This window comes from Haliaeetus albicilla, chromosome W, assembly GCF_947461875.1.
Source record: "Haliaeetus albicilla chromosome W, bHalAlb1.1, whole genome shotgun sequence".
In the NCBI taxonomy this organism is placed as follows: domain Eukaryota; kingdom Metazoa; phylum Chordata; class Aves; order Accipitriformes; family Accipitridae; genus Haliaeetus; species Haliaeetus albicilla.
Window position 1 is genome coordinate 24,232,889 of NC_091515.1, and position 19,550 is coordinate 24,252,438.

The following is a 19,550-nucleotide window of genomic DNA, read 5'->3' on the forward strand; positions in this document are numbered from 1 at the left end:
CTGCAGAGCTTAGTGTTAACCTATATAATGGTAACCTCCTGGGAGTTGTCCTGGTTTCAGCTGGGATAGAGTTAATTGTCTTCCTAGTGCTATGTTTTGAGTTCAGTATGAGAAGAATGTTGATAACACTGATGTTTTCAGTTGTTGCTAAGTAGTGTTTAGTCAAGGATTTTTCAGCTTCTCATGCCCAGCCAGCGAGAAAGCTGGAGGAGCACAAGAAGTTGGCACAGGACACAGCCAGGGCACCTGACCCAAAGTGGCCAACAGGGTATTCCATACCATGTGACGTCCCATCTAGTATATAAACTGGGGGAAGTGGGGGTGGGGAATCGCCGCTCAGGGACTAGCTGGGTGTCGATCGGAGGGTGGTAAGCAATTGCACTGCGCATCATTTGTATATTCCAATCCTTTCATTATTGCTGTTGTCATTTTATTAGTGTTATCATTATCATTATTAGTTTCTTCTTTTCTGTTCTATTAAACCGTTCTTATCTCAACCCACGAGTTTTACTTCTTTTCCCGATTTTCTCCCCCATCCCACTGGGTGGGGGGGAGTGAGTGAGCGGCCGCGTGGTGCTTAGTTGCTGGCTGGGGTTAAACCTCGACACAGTTTACTCTTGGAAGCCCTGAAAACATCCCTGCCACATATGATTCTGTCTGATTTCTAAGGAAACTGAGGTTTTGCCAGTTAAATTAAAATTATTTAGTTGTTTCCTTAGTAATTGCAACTGCAACGTGATGGACAGTGAGAGGGGGTTTGTCCCACAAGGGTGGATGAATCCCTGAAAAGGTCATACTTACCAAAGCTCTGAGAACACTCTTCTGAGGGATAGATAAGGAAAACATTAGCTCTGCCAGTCACTGTGTTGTGGAAGACAGCAGTCATATTTTTTGTTGATTTGGTTTTGCTGATGTAAGATCAGCTGCCCAAATCCTCAGCTCTCATGAATACCCCACCCAGAAGAAAAACATGCTTAGAAGGGAGCTTGAAACTGAGATAGTGGATCACAATAAGAGGTACAACACATAGTTTAGGGAATCTTGACCAAAGAGAGAAAAGTGACTATGGAATTTAAGCAGCAGCCAAATGAAGGTTGTCAGATTACAAATTCGGATGCAGGCACCTATCATCTGCCACAGACGTACATTTGAATCTTTATTTTAGGCATTTTCCCACTCTGACAGCTGAGATTTGAGGTCAGAATTCCAGCCCAGCGTCTTACCCACAAGATTATCTTTATGCTTAGACACTAGAGACATCTTTTGAAAAGTTTGGTCTGTGGTTAAGATTGCAAACAGATTTCCTGTCTTCTACAGTAAACATTTCAAAGAGAGATAGCTTTTGGTTTGAGGTGACATGAGGATCTAGCACTCAACAGTTGCCCTTCAGAAGTGGAACATCAGGCTATAATAATACATTTAATATAGGTTTTCTCCTGTTCTCCCCAGCTTAGGCTGGAAAGAGAATTTCATTCCATCAGAGTCAAATAAAATAGAAGTTTCATATTAGTTAACCTGCTTTCCTCATTTGAGGTTCCTTAGCAATTCAGTGCTCATGTGACTTTAAGAACATGCTGAAAACTAGTTGAAAAACACACTTGTTTGAGGCCCTAAGTTTAGCATTAAATAACTGCAAAACTAACTAGTCATTTTGTAATTAAAGACACACATTTAAATCACATCGGGACACCAGCCTCAGCATCTTAGTTTCAGCATCAAGCAGGTTTTAGTAAGGCACTGTTTATATTCAGAAACCTGCTTTTAGCATGCACCATAATATCAGAGCTTCTGTACATTTCTAGTCTCAAAGATAAGCTAATCTTCATACTGCTCCTTTATCACCCAAACATAATCTTAAAGATCTATCTCACTTCCAGTCCCTCCTGCTCCCCTGTATCATGAGTATCTTAACCTTTTGCTTTACTGGAACAGTGGCAGAGAAAACATCCCAAACGATATGTAGTGGAAATGTTAGCAGATATATATACAATGTTTTCTAAAACATGTCTTGCAAAATTGGAAGCTGCCTTCTTTTTATCTATAAATTTTACAAAAAGTTAAAGAGCTTGCAGTTGATGACTTGCTGCTTTTATTCAATAGGCTAACTGAATCTCCCAAGTATTTTTTGGAGTAAAAAAGAATAGTCTATCACTAAATGACAGAAAATTAAAAAAACATTTTTGTCAGAAATAGCATTTCTTTTATTTGTTTCTGTGAATAATGTGAACAGATAATGATACTCTGACTCTGCCTATGGTAGACTGACACTGTAGGGGTGCAGGTGTAGAAGTGTATGGGGTCTGAGAGTAAAGAAAAAGAAAGCTGAGTAATACATTACTTGTAAGACTTACTTGGTGACTTACATAGTGACCAGTTCTGGAGAACAGGTAAACAAGGCAGTTTCTTGGCAATTGGCCTTGCAAGTAGAGTTCGAAACCTGAATGAAGGATATGAGTACCCTAAAAATTAAGGGGAAGAATTTGGGATGCAGTGGGATTCTTGATGGCCTGCACATCAGTCTGGTGGAGCTCAAGCTGACTCAAGGAAGAGGTGTCCCAGATCCCATTGGTCTCCTGGCTATACATACATAAACTCTGCTTTCAATGTGTGTGTGAGAGTAGGGTTCACAGGGCAGAACCAGTCCCTTATAGACAGAGTCAGAGTTTGGCTGAGTGCTTTATACCTCAAATGCCATTGACTTTGCATCTACTTTTTCTTTTAAAACCCAGCCGGGGAAGAAAATAGCCCCACCAGTCACCTTTCATATAATAATCTGAGGGCATTTACCATCCTCTGGCTCCTAAGAAAGTGCCCTAACCATCAGTTTAGAAGGTATGTAGGAGGTGGCAATTGTTCCGCCTCTCACCATGAGGACCGCTACTGTAGAGACAGGGGACCAAGCCAAGTGTGGCTAGAGAGGAAGGAAGCAAGTGGAAACTTGCATCCATTTCAAGGATGAAGATGTGTTCAGGGACAGAAAGAGTCCTAGGTTCTGCTCCTTGGTTCCAGGACATTCTTTGCATTAAAAAGCAGCTTGATGTAGGCATAAATAGCAGCTATAAATTAGCCCAAGTTGGACATATCTTCATAGGGAGAATGACAGAATGAAATTCAAACTTCTTGCCAACCTTCAAACCCTTTCTTCAAAGCATAGCAGTGCTAGAGTTGCTCAAAGTAAGCTGCTGTAATGTCTTCTTAAGACAGCATGTTTTTACTGAGGAATGTTGTCTGAACAATGTTCTTTTTCACTTCTGACATTTGGCTTCTTGTTTACTAAGTCTAATGAAAGGTAATTTGCATTTTGATTAAAAAAATTAGCAGAAAAAGATGTTCTCAAACAAAACCTTTGGATGATATGCAGTGATGAAAATGCTTTTCATTTCTCTTCTCTGTTGAATTCAAGATAAATATCCTGAAATGTGATACTAATTTTCTATAAAAAGCTTCCAGAAGAACCTACAATTATACTGGCAAGTAGGACTAGTAGATACAAGGAAAATATAATAAGAGTGGAGGAGAACAATATGGATACTGTAGAGGGAAAGTTGTGCCTTTATGACAAACCTATGAATAATGAGATTTAATTGATGCACAGTACCTGTGTGGTATGATGCACCTGTGTTTCCAAAAAGAAGGACTTTTTTGATCTGATCATGTACGGCTGTATCTTTGCTCTTGTGTTATTTTATTCCATCTTGAAATTTCTGTTTCTTTGATGAGATCAATATGGAATTATTGTTGGAGTTTTGAGTCCTGTGATTTGTGTTTTCTTATTAAACATAAGAACAACCATGGGCACACACACAAGCTGTACAGGGTGCATTTCAAAGATGTACTGCATCCTGATCACTCCTGTCCTAAGGCAGAGAGGCAAAAACCTAAAGGGGTTTCTAGTGCTGACCTCAAGTAATTAGCTGCTCATGACTATGACAGATGTTCCTGGTTTTTCTGTATTATATAATATTGGGCGTAATATTCAGAAAATGGCCTGTTACTACAGACAGACTAACTAGTTATTTCCAGATATTTAAAACATGATACCTGGGATCTGTAGGATTGCTTTAGATTATTATAGATGCAGATATAGCTTGTCTGTTAAACACTCAGGCTTGGTGAGTGTTAAAGTAAACATTACATATGTTACATGTTAGTGTAAACTAACTAAACACTTGCCTATATGGGGTTTATATGAAAACCCAGCCAATTTAGCTTGACTCTTACTTTCTGGATCTCAAGAAGCAAACCTGTTAACTAAATTGTTAGAGCAGGAATAGGAGTGGGTAGATATGAGTCTGTAGAGAGTAAGGTTGGAGAGCAGAGAGGAGATTCTTAGTTTATATGAATTTTGGCTCTGGATAGGAATTATCAGAGTCTGGGTTAATATTTATCTGCAGTGGTTGGATGCTTTCCATGCAGTCCTCTGTTCCATGCTCAAGCAAACTAGGGACATATGGTCTCAGTGAAACTAATATAAAGTGATGTCATAGCTGGTCAAAACCCATCTTACCTATCATTCACCGACTATATGAATGCATATACGCAATGGACAAGGACTGGCTTGGCAAATGCAGGAAACAAGATGGGGACACAGATACAAATCAATGTTCATTTATAAAAGAGGCAAATGTCATTCCAGAAAGTTATTAAAAGCATATCACTTGTTAGAATGAGGATGTGTTTATTTCATGCTACCTGGTATTGGTGAGCACTTCCGGGAGAGGGGACACATTTTCTGAAAGACACAGAAATTGGAAATAACATCATAAATAATACAGATGATAAGCAGTTTAGAAAACATGACCTACAAAGCAAGTATGAAAGACTGTAGCTTGTTTAGTCTGGAAAAGAGAAGAATGGAGAAGGGATATGATAACAGGCTTCAAATGCATAAAAGGTTATTACAAAGAAAATGGTGATTAAGTGTTTTCATCTCTGCAGAAGAGACAACACGAATTAGTTATATTAATTTGTAGCAAAGACAATTTATATTAGATATTAGATATTAGGAAAAACTTTCACATCAAAAGGCCAGTTCAACACCCAAGCAGGCAACTTGAGAAAGCAGCAGAATTTCCATAAATAGATATGTTAAAACTGTTGGATGAACTTCTGTCAGTGATAGTCTAGATAATGGATTATACCTTAGACAAAAGGACTGCAAGAGAAAATTTTGTGATCAGTTTTATATCTCCAGCTCACTGATAAAAGTAATAAGTACTAGGCAAATAGAAAATTAAATGTAAATTTCAGAGAGATTCAGTAATTCATTGCTTGGTTGTTTTACTGAATTTTTGTGAATCATTATTAATCATCATTTTTAATGATTCATAAACAACAAAACCAGCATGGATTTTCTTATTTGATATGTTCCTACAGCAAGCCATTGTCTTAATGATTAGATGAATAATTTTCAGCCAATTTGCAGATTCAATGGAAATGGAGATGTGAACCTAGGTTCAGCAAATTAGGCATATTGATGATAAGTTTGTTTTTCTTAATCCCTTGGATTCTTTGTGAACTATCATCTACAGAGTACATTCAAAATTATTGAATTAAATCAGAGTCCTTATATGTAGCATACAAAATTGTAATTATCATCAGAAAGGCATGTGGGATAACTTAGGGGTATATAAGCCAGCCAGCATTATATAATTCCTGCTACGGGATTTGTGAACCAGAGAATGAAAGCATAGTAATAGCTAATAGGCCTCAAAAGAAATTTAGACCTTATGAAGTAAGTTAGATTTTCTTTAACAAGTTTGATAGATAAAAGTAATTGTATAGATATACTATATTTTATAAACTTTCCGTTTAGCATCATATCATATTGCAGTTACAAAATTCAACATTATGAAATAGCAGTAAAACACATGTTAAATGATATACCAATTGGCAAAAAGTAGCAATTGGAGAAACTGAATAGAGGGTTTAGACAGGAGTTCCAGAAGTGAGCATATTAGGCCTGATGGTATTTAGGATTTTAATCAATGACCTGGAAATAAACATACACTTCCTACATATCCGTACAAACTAAGTTCATAAAAAAAGCATTCTGTGGCAAAAGATGGCCTAGTCTCATCCTCAGACTTATAAGTAGGGGTGATAAAACTAGAAAGTTTTGTTTTGCTTCTGCATAGTAGGATACTGTAGACACTATAGGTGCTGCCACACAAAAAAGTGCCTTAAATATTATCAGAGGAAGAGTGATGTGTCTTATGCTCAGCAACTGAAAGAATTCTGTCTGTTCAGAAATGTTGAGAGTGACTTGATTCTGGTCCTTCACAGAGAGTAAAACACTGGCTATTACTTCCTTTTAGCTCCAGTGGAAAAAAGGTAGAATTGAAACAAAGATTCACATTAAAGCCAGACAAACACAATTTTTAAATAAAGTATATAACTGGGACAAAACTGGACTCACTCTCTCTTCAGGTACTCCTGTCAAGACAAGATCATTTTTAAGAGGATACATTTTAGTGAAACACAAATTAGGCTGTAGTCGGTTACAAACTGATTGAGCTAAATATAGTTACGACTAAGAAATTTGTGAAGATGAAGTGATATTCCCTTCTAGTTTCATGCTCTTTGGGTACACAAGAGAAAGATGAACAAGATAATTGTCTTGTTTGCAAGAGCGATTACTGAAAAATTATATATCAGAATATGTGTGTAAAACTATTGGTCAAATAATTACTCATGATCGAAGGCACAACAGTCATGGGAATGTGGAAGCTGTGGCTCATTAAACAGTGTCAACTGTTTGCAGTGAATGATTAGATCATTTCTTGTACTGATGGAGTTCTCTTGGTCACTGCAGACAGTATGTTAAAGTACAGATAATTGCACCAACCCAGGTCTGCCAGCCCACTGTGCAGCCAGCTTCCTCAAAACATAGCACTGTACTACCTACTAGGAAGACAGTTAATTCTATCCCAGCTAAAACCAGGACACATGTTTTGAGTTCAGTATGAGAAGAATGTTGATAACACTGACGTTTTCAGTTGTTGCTAAGTAGTGTTTAGACTAAAGTCAAGGATTTTTCAGCTTCTCAAGCCCAGCCAGCGAGAAAGCTGGAGGGGCACAAGAAGTTGGCACAGGACACAGCCAGGGCACCTGACCCAAAGTGGCCAAAGGAGTATTCCATACCATGTGATGTCACATCTAGTATATAAACTGGGGGGGGGAGTGGGTCTGGGAGGAATCACTGCTCAGGAACTAACTGGGTATCGATCAGCGGGTGGTGAGCAATTGCATTGTGTATCACTTGTTTTGTATATTCCAATCCTTTTATTACTACTGTTGTCATTTTATTAGTGTTATCATTATCATTATTAGTTTCTTCTTTTCTGTTCTATTAAACCGTTGTTATCTCAACCCACGAGTTTTACTTCTTTTCCCGATTTTCTCCCCCATCCCACTGGGTGGGGGGGAGTGAGTGAGTGGCTGTGTGGTGCTTAGTTGCTGGCTGGGGTTCAACCACGACAAATACTGTTACATGTTATATACATTACTGTAGAAAAATGGAGTTTGGGATGTGTAACATACTATATATTTTATGATATATCCATATCTTGTTAGAGCTAAAATTAACTGGCAGAATAATTTTACCCTCTTCTCCATGTATTTTAATTATGCTGAATCCTTGCCACACTTGTGGAGTCTAAGCAGTAACAGAATAGTCATGAACATTGTATATTTTCCCTCTTCCCTAGGAAAAAAATCCCTCTTTTCAGTGCTTGTATAAAATGGCGACAGAGTGTGTCAAGAAGAAACTGTGAGTGGCTGAGCTGTCCCCAGTATAAATAGAGGGCTCTATATAATGCAGGGTCAGACTGTCATTTGATCAACTGCCACATTTGTTTTAAAAATGAACAAAAGAAAATAAACATGAAATGAGCATTACAAATTATTAAGCTGCCAACAGATCAAAGATGTGTATTAGAACAATTTTATTTGCTGTTTAGTTTATAGTGCTGTTAGCGATAGCTGAAATTAGTAAAGGTTCTTGGACAGTATCAACAAGTCAACTGATATTGGAACATAGCATATTTTGAGGAGGAGTGGGTTAATGGAGAGGTTTATTCACTGTGGCATTATTCTTTCAAGGACCACCGAAAAATATAGCAATTATCTATGAAAATTATCTGTTGCTTTAACAACAAATTACTAAATGTCAAAAGGAGGTGGATACTGACCTTTGCATATCTTAACTGTCTGGGTCAGTCTCATTTCCTGCAATCAGTGTGCAATGGAAACTTGAGTCAGACCCAGATTGCATCTCTCTATAATGGTTAGCAAAAAGGGGCCAAATATCATCTTGCTGACATTTCCTGGACAAGTTTGTGCTCTGCTGAAAAAACTTAACACTTGGGCTGCTTTTAGTCACTCTGATTTCTTTTAGTTAGAAAGGTTTTAGCTACTTATGTTTCCTTCCTGTTCAGCACTGCAGCACACTCATGTAAAGTAAGGGGGGGGGAATGGATGGGACTGGATGCCTCTGGTTGTTTTTTTTATGGGGTCTTTACATGTTACTGGCTTGAGCCTGTTGGTAATAATTAAAAGTTACGACTGTAGCTGACTGCCTAGTGTTTTATATAGATTCAGTTGATGGTTCATAGAATCATAGAAAATATTGCTATAAGGGACCTTGGAAGAGAGCTAGTCCATCCTCCTGTCTGTGGCAGAATCAACAACCTAAACCATTCCTGATGGCTATTATATGCATAAAACTCTAAAAGGAAGTTGTACAATCTTCCTAATCAATTTACTTCAGAGCCCTTAGTGTTAAGAAGGTTTTTCCAGATATTTAAACTTAGGTTTCCCTTACTTCAGTTTGATAATTTTGTTCTTAAACTATTTGTCGTGAAAATAGAGAGCCTTTCCTACTTGCAGAATCCTTTTACATACATATATATTTCAGTATATTTACCATGGCTCCTCTCAAGCATTGAGCATTCCTCAACATAACAGACTAGCCCAACTGGACAGGTATCAAAATCAACACTAACAGTTTTGACTGGTCTCAACATATTCAAAGAACTAATCTGATGGTTCTGGAAATAGAACACCTTTCTCAGTAGTAGGTGTTCTACCTCAAAGTCAGATGAGGCCACATGTACAGGGTGCTATGGAAATGCTGTCATATGATGGTCACAAGCATTGTGGCTTTTGAGAAGAGCTCAGACTCTAGGATGATCAATCCAGGATTAATTTGCAGAATTTGTTACTGGGTACCTCTTTCATTGTAGTTTGATTTAGTTTAATATAAACATTTTGGGCAGAAATGTTTAAGTATTTCTAATGTAGTACCATAGTATCTTGATTTTCTTGGACACATATTGCATGTAGAGTGGAAGCTGAGGGTCTGGCTTTCTGGGGTATGTTGTATGTACCATGTCTATGTTTCACAAATGACTTGCGTATATGCAGTCAGTCTGAATGGAGCTGGGCATGCCCAGCTACTGCAGTACTGCTTATGTGTTGATCTGTGTAAGAACGGTGGCTAGGTGGGCATTTTTTTTTTGAAGTCTACAAGCCAAAATGGAATTACTGACATGCTAAATAAAGTATGAGAAGAGTTGTGTTGTGCCAGACTAAAAACTATCCTCTAAAATGGTCTGTTTCCAACAGTGAACATAAAAATGTGACAAGAGGGATGAGCAGAAGAATGGAGTAATTTCATAGTATTTCCTTAAAGTACACTTCCAAAGTCAAGCACTGAGAAGCTAAAGTACTTCCTGGGCCAAAACCTGGTGTCTGGCATTAATAGTTGTCATGGTTTAACCCCAGCTGGCAACTAAGCACCATACAGCTGCTGGCTCACTCCCCACCTGGTGGGAAGGGGGAGAGAATCAGAAGGGTAAAAATGAGAAAACTCGTGGGCTGAGATAGACAGTTTAACAGGTAAAGCAAAAGCTGCGCATGCAAGCAAAGCAAAACAAGGAATTCATTCATTACTTCCCATCGTCAGGCAGGTGTTCAGCTCCATCACATGTAATGGTTACTTGGGAAGACAAACGCCATCACTCTGAATGTCCCCCCTTCCTTCTTCTTCCTCCAGCTTTATATGCTGAGCATGACGTCATATCGTCTGGAATATCCCTTTGGTCATTTGGGGTCAGCTGTCCCAGCTGTGTCTCCTCCCAACTCCTTGTGCACCCCCAGCCTACTTGCTGGTGGGGTGGTGTGAGAACCAGAAAAGGCCTTGACTCACCGTAAGCACTGATCAGCAGTAACAAAAACATCTCAGCATTATCAACCCTGTTTTCAGCACAAATCCAAAACATAGCCCCATACTAGCTACTATGAAGAAAATTACCTCTATCCCAGCCAAAATCAGCACAATAGTTCTCAGTGGACAAGCCGAGACAACTGTCCGAAGCTCACTGAAGTCCTTTTTGGCAAAATATATGGCAAGTATGGGGAAAATCTGATATATGTAAGGCTTAACCCCAAGCAGAATACCCGTCACATAAGTGCTGAGGAGTAGTCTGCCCGTACATCCGGTCCCGTGTGTCACAGGCAGTTTTCAGCAATGGTTGTGCTTGCCGGGTTCTACCTGACATTGTTCACTTGATTCCCCCCCCAAGTGAATTTTAATCTTTAGTACTTGGTATACATAGGACTTGGTGTTAGAACCTCATTCTGTATTGCATGTCAAGCACAATGAGGAAGAACTGTATTTGTGTCAGGACTCAGACAAGAAATCCAGGGAAAATGTTACAAGAATGAAAGAAACACATTAATGCCACATGTGATTTAAACTTGGTTGCTGTCACTTTCTGACTCTGAATAGAATTTGCCTCCCAGTCTACATCTGTACATGTAATCAGAGTCAAGTTTGTTGTGACTTTAATGTGGAGAATGGTTAAGACAGTAGAGCAGTCAGGATCAAAGGGCCTACCATTGATTCTGGATAGTTGACTTCCTCAGTCTGGAGGCCCAGGCATTCATTTACAACTTGATGGTGGCTTTCAGTATGAATATAGGTGGAACCTTACTGCAGGATTTTGTATTGAAGTACTTTAACTGTCCTGATGCTGCACCTTCCCACTGCACCTCTCAATTACCATAGAAGTGTAATAATTACAGCTATCAGCAAGACTTTTCTCTCACACTATATAATTCACCTCAGAGCATTTAATAAGCAATCGGTTAAATAAATGAATGAATTAAAAGCTTGAATCTTTTAGCTTACTCCATATTTAAGTGACCATAAACTGTATGCTTTATTAGTAGCACTCAGTAAGTCAAATTGGCTGACCATAAGGAAGAGAGAGGCTGACCCTTCTTTTACAAGATTGCTGATATCTGTTCTATTGCATCACTGAAATAAGATCCAGCCCAAGACCAGCATAGGTCATATATTGGCTTCCAGTTAAGAAAAGCACTGAAGATTGTAAATAACAATAATGATATCATATCCTTTCCTTCTGTTCCCCTTTCATTGAGTGAACCATGGAAAGGGAGAGAAAGAGCAAAATAAATTTTCATTTGCAATCTATCTTGTGCATGGTGGTTGTTATAAAAGCCAAGCTATCCTCTCAATGCATATTTAACTTTTGAACCTAATTTGCATGTTTACTATTAAGTATATGGGTAGTTTCAGGGGAGCCAAGGATTATCAAAACACTACAGCATCACTGGATCTCTGTGTCATGTTCTACATGGAACCAGAAATGAGAGTCTTGTTTGTGGCATTAATGACAGCATACTGCAGACATCAGTCATGCAGGCTCCTTCAGTGAACCATTTATGAATCTTGTTGTTTGGGGGCATCACTACATGCAAAAGAAGGAAGAAATCATAGGAAATATGCTGCACATACTAGTGTAAGAGTAAACTGAAAACTATATTTTTTTTCAAAAAGATTAAATGAAGAGCATGGGGTTTTTTTTGAGGTGGGGAAAAAAGAAACTACATTTTCACATTTTTAGTGCAAAATTTAAAATGCCTTATGTGAATACTTATGCTGTGATTTTTATTTACACCCAATACCCTCATTTTTTGTTGTGATTTGTTAGAAATAGTGCCTGAAATGTCCCAGCCTATTGGCCCCAACATCTAGAAAGTGCTTATTGAGTTTTTTCCAAGAGTCTACTGTTCCTGGACAAGTCTTTCTATAATTGAGTAAAAATAAAATAGTTTTTCATGTAGTCAATTTTATCTGAAGCATACTGATATGGATACTAGAAGACCATGCTCAAAACATTTTGATTGTCCTGAATGGATTATGCCAGTACAATTTGGAAAGTATGTTAAATTGTATGTATAGGCTCCTGATAAGGCAGTTCCTTTTCTGGGTGCTGTCTCAACTTGTTAAAAAGAAAAGCAATAAAAGAGAAAGTTAAAGTGCTCATACAATTTTGTGACATACATTTTGGAAATGTGGGGACAATGTGAGACTTCAAGAATATTTCTAATGCAAGAAAGTATGCAAATTAGCTGGGCATCATGAAAATAATGGATAAATGAATTGGGGGGAACATTTTGCGACTGCCATATTTCATCCCACTCAGACATGCCTCACTGAATAAGACAAGTTCCTGCATGTACAACATTAAATGTAATCTGTTTTTCAGCTATTTATAGGTAGATGAAAAGTGCAGATTCAGGTGTAGACCAGTGTTTGGCCTTTTCCCAGACTTCTGTGAAGACAGTTAGCAGATGAAAGGGTTAAAAGTTCATTGAGCAATTAGTAAAACAATTTCATCATTAAAAAAAAAAAATAATCATATAACATCATTTAAACCAAGCCACAAAATAATTTGGATAGTGAAATAGTATACCTGGAGCTTGGATGAATGACTACACCAAAGATACACACACTTTACATTTCAGCAGTAATAAAGAACCTGTAATATCTTGATTCTTCATTTACTACATTATCTCAAGATAAATAGAGTCTGAGCTTTGATGTAAATATATACTCTGTTTTTTTCCACTGTGGTATATTATCTATATACTATTAGTGCCTTAAGTATTTTGCACAGAACTATACAGTGGGGTGCTTCCTGTGCTTTCTTTTCAGGTACTGCAATTCTCATAGCCTTGTATTTGGACAATGGTCTGATAGGACATGTATTTCTGTCACCACCAGCATATCCATTTATTCAATTACATGAGTTAGTATTTTGCATTAGTGATGCCACTGTATACAATTTCATTAAAGGTCCCAGTGAGGAATTTCTGGAGTGCAAATTCTCCTCATTTATACTGTGGTAACAGAGATCAGTGCTCCTTAATCAGTTACTTGAGGCTTAATCATGGTTTCTCTATTTTGCCTTTCAGAGTAGCATATTTTCTTTACATTGTTGGGGCGGGCAAAGGACATACTACATTTTTTTTTTCTGGGATTAGTGAGTGAAAAGACATCAGTCCGGTATCTGAGATTCACTGTGCTTCATTAGAAAATGGCAGTCCCAAAATTTAGTCCAAGAAAGCTCCCATATAGTTAAACATGAGGTTCAAATATTTTGAGTGGGTAGCGTGACGGTCTGACAAATTATAGTCAATGTCTCAAACATTCGTTGAAGAACTTTGGTGAGGAAAACAGCCTCTGTGAAAATGCTGGAGTTTTGTGAACAGGACAATGTGGCCAGGGGAGAGGGCCCCCCGGAGGGTGGGACCGCGCTTCTCCAAAGCCTCAAGTCCTTATCTTAAGTGACCAGGAGAAGGAGCACAGCAGTGCCTGGAGGAGGAGGCCCCACGGAGGATGGGACTGTGCTTCTATCTTAAGTGGTCATGCCAGCAGAAAAAGAGAGGCAACTCTGCAATGAACCCTCCCCCCCAAAGCTCACCAACCGATTCCAGAGAACCCCGGGAACGGGAACTGCGCGCGTCAAGACCATCAACTAAGACACTATAAAAGAAGGGAGAACGAGTTCTCAGTGCGCGCCCTCCGGAACTGGATCTCTACGCTGGCTGGACCAACGCTGGACCCAGGACTGGTGAAACCCTTCTCTTCTCTCTTCCTTCCTTTCTTTCTTTCTTTCTCTCTTTCTCTCTCTCCCTGTTTTCTTTCTCTCTTTTCCACAGTCCCTACACCTCATCCTTTTAAACATAAACCGTTGACCAAGTCTGAGACTAGGAGTGGATCTAGCCGCCCCTGAGCTCCTCTTTGAGAAGGAGTCCAGAAAGCAAGGGGGTCTGCTCTGAACCTCGTGACTCAACGGGAGGGCTCTCCTTCTGATATGTTTCATGTTTCTTCTTCCATTTCTTTTTCTACACCTCCTCTCTCTTCTCAAACAGCGGCTTAATGACATGTTGCAAGGTTCATATTAACAAGTTCATGTGTACTTGGACAAAGTTAGCTAGGTTGAATAAATGTTGGTTGTTGTTTGAACTCCCCTGGTGTCGTTTCACCTTAATTCTGACAAAGGAAATCCACGAACCTGAGTCGCTCCAACTTTGGGACGCGACAGGTAGTCATAACTATAAATCATAATCTGATTGGTCCAAAACCAATTAATTTTTCATATTCCATTTCTTGCCCATAATGCAATGGGAAACATAACTTTTTTTGCATGTGTTTGTCTGTTATTTGCAGTTGCACTGAAATTGTTTCAATGAGCTTTTTCTCAAAACACCATTAGTAATCATACATTGACTGCAGCAGAAAATGTGTTTGTTATGTGTTGTACTTTTCTTTCTCCAATTTAATAGGAAATTAGGAGGATGAATTCTGCCCCACAGTCTAATTTAGGAGAGTAAATAATGATACTTGATGCTTCAAAAGGGGAGCTGTCTTCCTGCATTAGTTTCAAGATCACTCCTTAAAGCAGTTACAACTGATTGTGTGAACAGAGACAATCAGTTTCAGCAGGGGCATGAATTACAAATTTGTGCTCATACACTGGTATTATTGTATTACTAAAACTTACTAACCTTTAGTGAACTTTATAACCTGAAATGTCTTGAATGAAGTCTTATATAAAATTTAACTAGCTTTCCATATCTAAAATTTATTTTTAAAATGTGAATACATGTTCTTTTTCCTAAACACCTTAATTCTTTCATCAAATGTGCTTGCTTTTAAATTCATTGCTTTTTCCACTGCATAAACTAGGTGGATCTGAATACTTACGAGAAGAATCTAAAGCATTTGGTTGTTATTAGCGTGGAGATAGCTGACTCACACATGCAAAAAATTAAAGAAACTTACAAATGTTCAAGTGATTTTTTTTGTTTGTTTGTTTTTGTTTTGGGGCTATACAGCACCAAACCACATCCTGTAGTACAACAGATCTTTTCCCTTTTTATTTTTATTGTGCAGTACCATTTCAAGTTAATAAAACAAACAAGAGACAATACTCTTATTCTCCATTCCCCATGTTTTATTATTTTTATTTAAATATAACATACTATACATTATTGCTCAGTGATTTTTGTTTCCCTTTTCTTTTTTAAAATCCCTCCCCATGTTTTCCTTTTGCTCAGGAGTCTGTTATGCTGAGGGTGACAGAAAAAAGAGGATCTGTGATACTCTAGATAGAGTGTCTGCAGTTTGCTCCCACCACAGTGGGTATTACAGTATGCCAATCATGCAGGAATCATTGATTCCTTCAAGGATTTTTTTGTTTCACCACTATTCATGTCACAAATGGCTTCTGACTCACTTTGGAAAAGTGATATTTCCTGGTTTTTGGCCTCTGAGCAGCATGGTGTTTTGAATACTATGATAATGTTTATGCATGATTTTTCCCCTGACCAACTCATCTAGGTAATTCTGTCAAAAGAGAACTTTATTTGTACCCTAAATGTTCTTTAAGTGGTCATCCAATACTGCATTTGTCCAATCTCACATTGAATGTTCACTGCAGGTGGTCCATTATGTCTTGTCAGTTTTAATTATTGATTACAAATTTTAAAGAACAGAAACTCACTTTTATCACAGTATTTAAGTTTTGCTGTGACCTCCAATTACATTTAAAATGAAATTCTTATTTCCATTTCTAGAAAAATCTCATTTGTGAAGAAGCAAGCTGGAGATAAAGTACCATGAAATATAATGTTAGCTATCAGCTAAAATGTCTCTCAAATGACTTCCTGGTTTTAAAACAGTTTACTTCATTTAAGGACAGGAAATACAATCTGACTATTTTGTATTTTATGGGAAAGCTATTATTTTTGCTTTTTTTAAAAAACAGCTAATATTTAAATAATAGATTAAGATTGAAGTGCTGGTTAAGCATTGACTTAAATAAGTTATAGAAGATTCCAACACCACCTGCCTTTATAGAGGTTAAACATTCTCAAAAAGACACATTAAGCAAGGCTCTCCTTTGTACCAAAATACAGTTTCCAAACAATAAAAATAAAGCCTTTTTCACAACAAGAAATATTGAAGATAAAACTGCAGCATCAATATAATCTCATACTTAAAGTATTTAGAACAAAATAATATTATACTACTTTTGTTTCTTACTACAGACACTGCAAAGGCTTATTTATTTATTTAGTGGAATACAATGTGAAGACAGTGGTACAAATTGTTTTATGTACTGTTTTCTATTTATCTATCTGCTCTAACAAAATGAATTTCAATATGGTTACATTGGTGAGCTATTCAGAGCTCTCTAATTTTAGAGTAAAGCAAAGCATAAAACAAACCTTATGTACCTTTAATTGAACAGACTTCATATTATGCTTAACTTTGTTATACTGCAGTTGCTCAAGTTAAGCCATGGGACTAGTAACACTTCATAAAAATGTGCTGGATATTATGTATTTTGAACCTTCAATTACTATGATGGATATGAAAGGCATGCTAAAACTGGATACCAGCATGGCTTTTTGGTTAGCTCTCATATAATATACATTTGAGTAATAATCTCTGATAAATGCACGAGCATGATTTTGGATCTCCTATCCCTCAGTCCTTACTTAGGTATTGCTCCCACTACATGCCTGTGATTCTATGAGCTGGTAACAAGGGCAAATATGCTGAGTGGGCATATTAACTGAATAAGGAGTGCAGAACTGTGTTGCCTTCTTACTTACCTTTTAGAGGCCAAATTTTACACTTGAGAATTGCACGCTGTTTAATTTTAATGTTTGCAATCTCAGTGGCTGTCCACATCTAGGTTCCAGCCCAATGCTTGCTGCAGAATATCACATTGATTGCAATGTATTAGATCTTGGTTCCAAATTGAAATCAAAGTCAGATGAATATACACACAGATGCATTGACACCCAAGTACAGATGTGGCCCCTTCTCTCAATTTCAAAATAGCAGAAAGACCCCTTGAACAAAGTATTCCTTGAAGTTTGTTCTTGAGTGCTGATAAGTAAAAAAACCAAAACAAAACCTCTCCAACATAAAGACACCCAATACCATAAATCCAAGCACTGCTTGTTTGGTCTTTTTGCTTAAGTGCAAGACAGTTTAGTTAAAAAATGGATTATACACATTAAATTCTGCCTTTAAAGCCTTTTCTAATACCTCTTCTCAGAGTACTTATGAGGTTTTGACATTTTAACCTATCAACCTCTGTGTGAAGTACTGAGAAAAAGGGAAAATAACAAAGAAGCAAATGAGGAAAACATTTCAAATCAAAAAGATATTTAACATCCCATTAAATAAATAACTTAGAAATAAAAAGGAATGAAGTTAGAACATACAAGCAAACCACACTGTTTGTTTTGTTAGAACAGTTTTACACTACTTTGCTTATACTTCTTAATCCTATCCATTCTTCCACAAGGCTTCTCCAGAAATGTCATTATTTGCGCATGTGATCCAAGTGCTTCCAGTAAATGCTAGCGTGTCTAACTGTTCAATGGATCATTAGGCTTGAATGAGCAATTAAGGTCTTTGATATGAGTTAGTAATCTATAAATAACTTTCCCCACGAAGATCATTCAACAGATTGTCTCAAGTCCCTTAAGTTCTGTCTCAGAGATTAAAAAAAATTGTTCACATTGGCAATAACTTCCATCCCATTTGATCCAGCTTGTATCTTGATTATAAGATATGATACCGAACTAAATAAAAGTATTTCATGTGCCAGCAATGAGTAAAAAACCTTCAAAGGCTTCCCCTGCTCTCTTTACAAACAAGCAGATGTCTGCACTATTTCCTTGCATTTACTCTTCAAGAGGATTACCAAATATTCTTGACATAAGAGCCTTTGATTCAACTGCATCAATAAAATATTTCCTTCATCTATGGCATTACTACTATTGGAAGAAAGTGAGCTGAAGTGTTTTTCCTTCTTGTTTTCTGTCCTCTCTTTGTGGCTCCCCTTCCATTCAGGGCCACGAACATTTGCCTTCCGTTGTGCTTCCAATTTAAGGAAGCATATGTGTTATATCCATTTTCTTCTATTCTTTCCTTCAATTTGCAATCACTGTTAAACTGCTTCTGTTAAAAGAAGAAAATAAATGCACAAATTCAGAATAAACATAATCTTTCAGAGTTGCAGCATACTGAAGGTAAATAATTTCTAAAAATGTTTTGGAAGATTTGAGTGTTCTGTATGTGATGCCCTTTTAGGATTCTACAGTGTATTTTAAATAAAAGTTCAACTGTGTCCATAGCATTTAAAGCAACATCAGTTAGACTGCAAAAAGTGAAACCAACAAAAGACATAATCAATTATTCAGTGCATAATTATTGCAGTAAAATGATATAATTCACTCACAGCCAAAATGAAACTTCCCTGTATTGGAATATGGCAACAATATTAAATCAAATTCTCAGTCATAAACTCAAAGTATGAGGTAGCAATCTTGGAATCATTCTTCATATGTCAGTTCTAACAAATATAACCCTTAAAATATCTTGAACCAGATTACTGATACCATATGTTGAACAAATATGCATGGCATAGGCCTACTTCTTATTTAAAGTAAGATCCTTTATACCGCATTGACCATGAAAAAGGGCTTTTTTGGATGGGTGCAAATCACTGTTATGCTGCTGTTACAATGGATGTGAGGCCTGTTTACTTTGCTGAACTGAAGAGGGGCTTAGCCTAAAAAAGAATCATATATGATCCTGTATCTTATTGATTAAGTAAACTTGAAAGCAATTTTGTGTAGGGTACCAGGGATGAAGGTTTTCCATTTTAAAAGGATAAACTGTTGTCAGTTTGTTAGAAAGGATAAAAAAATACAAGCATGTGGAAGCATGTAGGGGAAGACTATTTTTTTTTCTATAATGTTAAATGCACTTTTATGCCAAGAATGCTTTGTTTTCACAAACAAGTAATTCCTACATATAAAAAACCAATTTTATCAAGTTACTTATATTCCGTTTAGAAAGCTTTTGAAAGTAGGACATTTACAACATACTTAAATAACAGCCAAAAATTAGCATTTTGTTGTTTCTGCTTTTCAGAAAACAGGATGTTATTTCGCAGCTCAGGCAGAAGCATGTCAGAATCTCAGAGTATGATATACTAACTACATGTGGTATTTTTAATGTGTCTATGAACAAGATGAGAAATATGTCTGAATAATAAAAGAATTTTCATGGTACAAATGAGAATTTCAGGGTTGTTTTATCTTTTATTTTAATCAAAATCCTTAGATATTCAGCTGATAAAGGT

The 19,550-nt window shown here is 37.3% G+C and overlaps 1 protein-coding gene across 1 annotated transcript in view; it reads right to left on the minus strand.

Moving 5' to 3' along the window:
• Nucleotides 1–14,883: 14,883 nt before the first annotated feature.
• Nucleotides 14,884–19,550, minus strand: part of LOC138683303 (fibroblast growth factor 10-like) — an 84,567-nt gene continuing 79,900 nt past the window's right edge. The window contains exon 4 of the mRNA XM_069774928.1: nt 14,884–18,361. Coding sequence (XP_069631029.1) covers nt 18,164–18,361 — 198 coding nt within the window. The 3' untranslated portion in view covers nt 14,884–18,163. The remainder of the gene's footprint in view (nt 18,362–19,550) is intronic.